Below are 8640 nucleotides of genomic sequence, written 5' to 3'. Positions count from 1 at the left end.
TTAGATTAAATAAATCTAACAGGGAAAAGTTATTCAGTATGCTGGCTACTACCAAATGCTCATGAAGATTTCCCTTTTCTCTCGGTGAGCTGCGATGGGATGCACCTCTTGCTTTTGGAGCTGCTGCTCTGCATTGGCTTGTGCCCGAGCCTCGCACTGGAGCAGCAGCCAGAGCCCTGCTCCGCACTCGTGGCACTCGTCCCTTGTGCTTTTTCCCTGGAGTATGAGGTCTGTCTGTCAGCTGTGAGCCTCACAAACACAGCTCTGTGCATGAAGACCTCTTTCAATATCTGGAGATCAGCAGCCTTGTGGGCCAATCTTGCAACTCCTTGAACTCATGTAGTGCTTGGGCATGGGCAGCTGGCTCCTGCATCAGGCGCTGGGATAGGTTGAGCAGGCTGGCCATGCAGAAGGCCAGAGACAAGACCATCTCCTCAGGCACCATCTTCTTGCTGAAGAGGAGGTGGTGGAAGTGTTTCTCCTCCAGGCAGCAGCACATCTGCCTCAGGCTATCATCCTGCAGCAGCAGGAAATTCCTCCTGTGCCAGCTTGATAGGGGTATGGTAACCAGGAGTTGCATCACAGCTGTCTTCAAGGCATGGGTGGAAAAGTCTGTGCCCACCAGTATACGGGTGCAGAGCTGCAGCTACTTGAGGTGGAAGCTGTTGTGCTAGGCACACCTGGCCATATGCTTGAAGAACTGCATCCCTGTCACAGTGCAGCTCTCCAGCCATGTCGTGCTACTGGTAAGGTGGGCCTCTACTTACTTGAAGGTCAGGAAGGCATCTGAGTCATCCAGCCATAACCCAAACCTCATCTCTATGTAGAGGGTTCTCTTGGAGGCATTTGTCAGCTGGAGCTTTCAGGAGCAGCTGGGGGGCAGCACCGTTAGCCAGCAGTGCCATGACTGAGACATAACCTGCCAGGCTGCTTTCACCTTGATCTGGAACCAGCAGGAGGTTTCCTCCACATTGAGGTAGGAGCCACTGCAAAGGGTGTGTAAGAGGCTGGGCTTCTGATTTCTCCTCCGCTCATCTTGGTGGTGGTGGAGGAAGAACTGCATGTCAAAAGCAACAAGAAGGGCTTCTATAAGTTCACAGGTGCCCAAAGGAACACCAAGGAGAATGTGGGCCCACTGGTGAATGAGGCACAGGATCTGGTGACACAGGACCTTGAAAAGGCTGGGGTACTCAAAGCCTTCTTTGCTTTAGTCTTTACTAGCGAGGCTGGCCTTCAGGAATTCCAGGCCTCAGAGAACAAAGGGTAAATCTAGAACAAGAAAATTGTACGCTAGGTGGAAGAAGTTTAGGTCAGGGAATAAATAAGCAAACTGGACATATATAAATCCATGGGCCCTGATGGGATGACCCCACAAGTGCTGAGGGAGCTGGCTTATGTCATTGTGAGGCCACTCTTGATAATCTTTGATCATGGTGACCGGGAGAAGTGGAGGAAAGGAAATGTGACTCCTGTCTTCAAGAAGGGCAAGAAGGAGGATCCAGGGAACTACAGGCCAGTCAGCCTCACATCAATTCTTTGGCAGGTGATGGAGCAACTAATCCTGAAAACCATTTCCAGGCACATGAACAACAAGAAAGTCATCAAGAGTAGCCAGCATGAATTCACCAAGGGGAAGTTGTGCTTGACAAACTTTTATGATGGAATGACTGGTTTAGTAAATAAGGAGAGTGCAATGGATGTTGTCTGCCTAGACTTCAGTAAGGCTTTCAACACTGTTTCCCATGCGATCCTCATAAAGAAGCTGATGAAGCAGCTGGCTGAGCAGACAGTGAGGTGGACTGAAAACTGTCTGAATGGCTAGGCCCAGACGGTGATGATCAGTGGTACAAAGTCTAGTTGGAGGCCAGTAACTAGTGGTTACCCCAGGAGTCAGTATTGGGTCCAATCCTGTTTAATATCTTCCTTAATGAGCCAGATGATGGGGCAGAGTATACCCTCAGCAAGTTTGCTGTTGACACAAAACTGGGAGGAGTGGCTGATATGCCAAAGGGTTGTGGTGCCATCCAAGAGGGACCTCAACAGGCTGGAGAAATCGGCTGATGAGAACCTCATGAAGTTCAACAAGTCCTGCAGCTGGAGGGAAGTGCAAAGTCCTGCAACTGGAGAGGAACAATCCCAGGCACCAATATATGCTGGGTGCTGACTGGCTGGAAAGTGGCTTTGCAAGAAAAGGACCTGAAGGGAAGTCCTAAAGAAGATGGAGCCAGGCTCTTTCAGTGGTGCTGAGTGACAAGACAAGAGGCAAAGCACAAAAACTGAAACACAGGAGGTTCTGTCTGAACATTAGGAAACACTTTTTCTTTGAGGGTGACTGAGCATCAGCACAGATTGCTCAGAGAGGTTGTGGAGTCTCCATCCTTGAAAGTATTCAAAAGCCATCTGGACATGGTCCTGGGCAGTCAGCTCTAGGTGGCCCTGCCTGAGTAGAGGGGTTGGACAAGAAGACCTTCAGAGGTCTCTTCCAACCTCAACCAGTCTGTGATTCTGTGAAGTTGCCTGTTGGAGCCTGTACAGGGAAGCTAATGAAGGAAGCAAGGTGAGACACTCATCCTTTTGATTTACTGCTTGTGGTGTATATGCACCAGGTTATCTTTCTTGAAGTAGCTCTATGCAAAATTTTTTTTTTCCTTTTTGTATCTGACCGAACTAACTTTTAGGCTTAGAGGTACTTGGGTTATGTACACAGACACAGATGGCTCATGAAGCATAAAAAAGACAGCTATAAAGAAGAAACTTCATTGCTTTGTCTTCAGAAGTGATTTTTTTCCCTGTAATTTATTTGCTGAAACATCTAAATATTTCTAGATTGTGTCTGCTGTCCCCAAAATATACTAGAAAAATGGCATTTTTTTGCTTGGAACTTGATGCAGTTTCTTGAATACTAAAAAAATCTGTTCATTCATTACCCCCACCAGCCCTTACTGATATAGAAGTGACGCCCACAGAAATAGAAGTGCTTATTGCCTTGGCTGTACTTTGTACTTCTAGTCTTGAGGTTCCAGACCAAAGAAATCCATTTATTGCCTTTTTCTCTATTTTATATATGAATGACATATTACTATATATTATATATTGAACATGCAGTCTTCACTTGATAGAATACAGAAGATCTTTAACAAATGCTACAAAGATGAAATCTTTCCACTGTACTTGAGTACAGAAATGTCTCAAGGAATTTCTAGGTAGTCTGTTTTCTGAATTTTTCTGTGAGGAAATATCAAAATAATTAGAAAGTGGCTGCTTCACATTCAGAAAAAATAGGTCATTTCTGGCTTTCTGTAAAATACAGTATGGAGTGCACATTAGTGCTCTGAGTCATTTTTTTTCGGCCATCTTCAAACCACCACATTCATCTGTCTTTTGCTTTTAATTTCTCAATATTTTCTACTGTTTAAAAAATGCTCACACATGTGACATTGCTCCTACTGGACTTAAATTATTTCCCATCTGGAAATAACATGTAAAATTATAATTTGTTTATATGAACTAGAAAAGAAAAGCAATAATTTTTTGCTTTCATTCAAAACAAAACTGCCATGTTTTCAAAATTACAAAAACAAAGCATGACAAAAAGAGGGTGCATTGTCATTAAAAAAACACCCTCTAACTGTCAACAGACATGCTTTTACTTAAAAGCAAAATAGACCAGAGAACAAATACAAGACTCTATGAAAAAGCTGGATATATAATGGACACAAAATGTTATAGACAGTTTGCAGACCCATCACAATAATTTCATTAATTCTAGTCCATTGGGTTTTGCATTGATTCACAGGCTTGGCATATGACTTTTAGGACTCAATACAGCATGGTATTAAAGCGATAACAGTGCACACTGCTGACTTGAAAGATATTTCAGTAGGGATAGCAGATAACTGAGAGCAGATTCTTAGGTGGTATAATTTCTTGTGGCTCTAATGCATTTTAGCTCTGCTGATTTACATCTGCTGAGAATCTAGTCTATGGGAATTCCTTGATGCTCTGTGCTATCATTCTGACACCTGCCAAAATGTCAATGGGACAATGTACCATAAAAATATCACTCCTTGATAGAAATAAATGTAACTTTAAGATCAGTCATTTGTGTTAGCCAGATTCTGTTCTCATCTTAATAGAACTTTTAAATATCTGTTTCACCACCAGGATAAATGGCTGAGCATTAACTACTGCAAATGAATGCAGAACTATAAAACTTCAGTATAATCATATAATTTATTTCTTAATTTACCGTTAGTATAGAACCAATCTTCTGTTGAAGACGACTGTGTTGGCAATTGGGTGCTATACATCTGACATGTAGAAGTAAAATCTGTATTCCTGAGAATGCAGACTGATGATGATTTTTATCATCATTTTAAAAATACCTCACAAAGGGAAGTAATTCATTATTATCCTTACTTTATAGCTAAAGAATGGGATGTTTAGAAAGGTGAAGTGACTTTTTCAAGAAAGTCAGTAATGGGAAATAAATTATTGTTAAAATGACAATGATATTTTATAATAAATGTCATTTTATAAAATGACAAAATTCCATTACCTTCAGGGAGGTCAAAATTTCCTTTGGATTCTTACATATAACCCACATGTCTAGTTCAGCACCTTATTCACAAGGAAAAGTATTCTTAATCTTTTGCCTAGAGCGGAGCACACCTTTTAATAATAATTCCGTAACTATCTTGGGACTGCGACCAATGATTTCATTAAAAAACAGGGTTAGAATTTGAGTTCATCTTGTTAGCTTTAAGAATAGAAGACTTACAGACCACATAACCTCAGGGCTCCATAATCAACCACTGGCTCATGGACAGCTGTTTGAGGGAGACCCTGTTGAAATGTACTACTTTGCAGTAGCTTAATAACCTGTGTTTTAGGTATCCTTAGGGATTTCTAAGCACTTTTTGACCTTTGTTTACAAATCTCCCCTCTCCCCCCTCCGGTGAAGTGGTTGTTGACTGTGCCACAGGGATCATTTCTTTGTACTGTCTAACGTGTAAGCATCCACAGCCACATAAGGATGTACAAGTGTGGAGCTGTAGACAGTCCTAAACTCCAGTGACTATACAAGATGAGACCTGGAAATGGTGAGACAGTGTAGTCAGCATGACTGACAATGAAAGCAATGTACTATGACCAGCCCCTACAAAATCTTCACAGAATGAAGTAGGATTTCATGGAAAATAATGAGGAAACTTTGGAGGCATATATTTGAAAGACTTCCCCCAAGCATTGCAAACGGCACAAGAGGGAATGCAAATGTAACTAGTGAAAAATGGCAAATTACTTCTTTGGAAATTACTACTGCTTGTTGTGGCAGTAGTCCTGAATAGTTCTTCAATATGGTACTTGTAAAACAGTATTAGCTTACTTTCTGCAGATTGATTATCTCTTACAACATGTTTTTACTTACCTGAGTAGTATCCCACTCTCTGAACAGCTCCAATGGGTTCCATAATAGTGTCTGTTTGGGAGGATTTTATTCTGAGTATGAAACTCAATCTGGAGTTTCACAGCTTTAGGTTTTTTCCTTAGTAGAATTGTCAATGAGTAGGCCTCAATTTAAAAAAAAAAAAAAAGTTCACTTCCAAAACTGACTTTCTGACAAAAGTAATGATGAAATGGATTTAATAAAGATGTGCCATAGCCAGCCACTTTGTTAACAAACAGAACAGTATTATTTCTACAGTAGAATGACACAACTGGTGAGGAAAGTCACACATCCAGCCATAACCAGTCAGTGTGTATTGGTGGCACAGTGGTACCCACTGAATATCTGCAATTGCTTCTCCCAAAAGATGGACCATCTGGCCACTGAGGAGAAATCTTTTGGTCCCAGACCAGTTATTCCGTGGCATGAATTTTTTTTTTTTTTTTTTTTGGCAAGTGATGTGTTTTTTTGAGGAAGGTGGGAATGTACTCTTTGGCCCTCTTTGGCCCTACCTTCTCACCCTTGTCTTTCCTTGCTACTTCTTTTTTCCTTTTCTTTGGGGCTTCTACTGCTTCCCTTTCATTCCTTCCATTGTGGATTTGTCTGCCAGATTTAGCATCATGCAGCTAAAACCAAATCAATAAACCTAGCATGAACTAGCTGAGTAAACCTGGAGTAACTCTGACATTTCTATTTTGTCTTCCCTTGTCTTCTGCATTTCAGGAGTGCTGAGCTAGAACCATTAGGCTGTTTTGCACCAAACCTGAACATGAGCTTGTTCAGGGTCTCCATGTCATACTTTGCCCACTGTATCCTAAAGTACATATTCCTTTGGGGGGGGGGTCTAAAAAGAAAAAAGAGACAAGAATTAGAGTAAATATTTCTGCAAGTTACAGATGAAAGTCTATATAAGGTATGGGGATCACATCCACAGATGTATAAACCCACATAGCTCTTTTGCTGAGCCATACAGAATTTTACTCAGTATTGGTTACAAACTAATTTATTGTGTCTGCCTCCTGGATTCTTTTTAGAGCTACAGATAACATAAAAGTTTTTTAAGCTCCTCTGTCTCTGCGCACCTTCAACCTTTATAAGTAAGGTGTTTCTCAGCAGAAATAAGGGAGACACACAGAGAGAATTTCATTATAAGTAAATTTTATGTAAACTTGTGTTTATACTCAGGTTCTTTAGGAAGTTCTAATTATCATTTGTTTTTGTTGTTAATTGAGGAAACCTGATACCAGATCAGTTAGACTGCCTCTTAAATAAGTTGCTTTTTATAGTACTATAGTTTACATGCTACTTGCACGCTGCATAGCTAAATTTTTTTTCTTTAAAAAAAAGTTGCAGACTTGGTTATCAGAAAGGCAATCCAAAAAATCTCTTCCTAATGGCAGTGGATTTTGGTATACTCCAGACATCTTACTGATTCTGTTACTCTATTAAATGTATTTTCTGTACGCAGAACAGTTAGTTCTGTATACAATGCATCACATAAAGTATATGATGTGTTTTCACTAGAGATGGAATAAATTTTCAGTGACTTGATAGTATGTTTATTATATTCTAATAATATGACTTTTTGTACTTAATTTCCTTGTGATCAAGTTTGATTTGTTTGAATTCATCTTTGCAGTGCCATTTTATTACTAATGGTTAGAAATTTCTTATTAATAAATTGTTTTCCAGTGATTTGCATTTTTTGGGGGGGGCAGGGTTGTTTTTCTTGATTTTCTATGGATGGATAGATAAATTCTCTCAATGGCTACAATGTAAATTAAAAATAGTTACACTGAGATCAGTGGGTTATTACATGGAGGGGAAGGGTAGATTTCACCATGCCACACCACAGTTAAGAAAACACAATTCTGTTGTTACCAGAAGATGTTTTCCAACACATCTTTAACAAGAGGGAGGCTGTTCAGACCAATTTTAATTGGATGACTATTTCCTTCGGACTTGTTTGACAGATATATATTGGTTTGCTTTTATTTTTGTTTCTTCTTTTTTTTAAATATATAAGCAATATCATGCTTATATATGCCTGTTTTTCAATGATTTAGAGTAGTACAATCTGTAGGCCAGAATTATAAACCAAAATCACAAATATTTGAAAAATACTTCACAAACAATCTAATTACAGCATAGTTCCAGCCTTTTCCTGTAGGACTCCTCATCAGCAATATTCATAGAATATGTAAACACTTCACCTTAAGTAGGGAGGAAGCAATAATCCCTGGTCAATTGGTCCACAATCATCATTGCACTATAAACAGCTGGTAGTGAATAACTATCATCCTTACTGAGAATTGTAGCATGCACAGAACACAATGCTTGCCAACTGTTGTGTGCATCCCTTTGTTAAAATATAAAATAACCATTTTTCAGTTATAGTGATGTATGTGTGTGTTTATAAACAGTTTCTTAAATTAAAAAAGGAAAGAAAAATGTAAAAAGGAAATGGATTAAAGGTCAGTAAATATTCTGGCAGCTCAATTTTAAAGGGAGACATGAAATAATTACTTGAGACATGGGAGGGAATAGCAAATCAGAAATAAGGCAATTATATCTATAGAAGTGGGAAAGTTTGAGAGAGTAAAAATAGCCAATGGTACCTGCAGAGTTGCAAGGAAAGAAGGGGGAAAAGTGAGATAAAATGCTATCTGTAAAAATAAAAATATTACTACTTTCTATTATAGATAGTAAAGAAAATAAAATATTATTATAAAACTATTTGATTGTTATTATGATGAAGTTATCCAACTAATTGCAAAACATTAGGCACCCAGTTCACCCAGACTAAGACATCTAGTGCTATTTGAGACTGTCAGGGCCCTGAGTACCCTAATAGGCTTTAATGGCTATGACAAGCCTCACCTGGGACCACCACCCACATCCCTACCCATGGGCCCGTTTCAGCTCAGGCCGGGGCACTAGTCTTGCTCTACCTGTGCTGCTCTTGTCCATATCCCCTTCTGGCTGAGCTCTGGTTCTGACTTGCCTTCGACTGGTGCTCACTGGGCTATTTGTATGATCTGTTACTGTCAGCACGTGGTTCTGCCCCTCTTGCTCAGGTACTGTTCTGTGTTGGGGAGGCACCACTTGTGCTGGGGTCACCCTTGGCTCCTGGTTTGTTCTCCCTTTGTGGAGTAGCCCTGCTCTTGCTGCTCACTGACAGAGATGTCCTAGTT

At 40.2% G+C, this 8640-nt stretch overlaps 1 protein-coding gene across 1 annotated transcript; it reads right to left on the bottom strand.

The window, feature by feature from the left end:
- Positions 1-283: 283 nt before the first annotated feature.
- On the bottom strand, positions 284-1063 carry LOC104831816 (inositol 1,4,5-trisphosphate receptor-interacting protein-like 1). The gene is given in 2 exon segments (XM_010567637.1): positions 284-670; positions 920-1063. Coding segments are annotated over 2 exon segments (531 nt in total).
- Between the last annotated feature and the right edge of the window lie 7577 nt (positions 1064-8640).

The sequence above is a fragment of the Haliaeetus leucocephalus genome, unplaced genomic scaffold (genome assembly GCF_000737465.1).
Source record: "Haliaeetus leucocephalus isolate CR32 unplaced genomic scaffold, Haliaeetus_leucocephalus-4.0 Scaffold228, whole genome shotgun sequence".
NCBI classification, from domain to species: domain Eukaryota; kingdom Metazoa; phylum Chordata; class Aves; order Accipitriformes; family Accipitridae; genus Haliaeetus; species Haliaeetus leucocephalus.
This window is presented reverse-complemented; position numbering and strand designations above follow the sequence as displayed.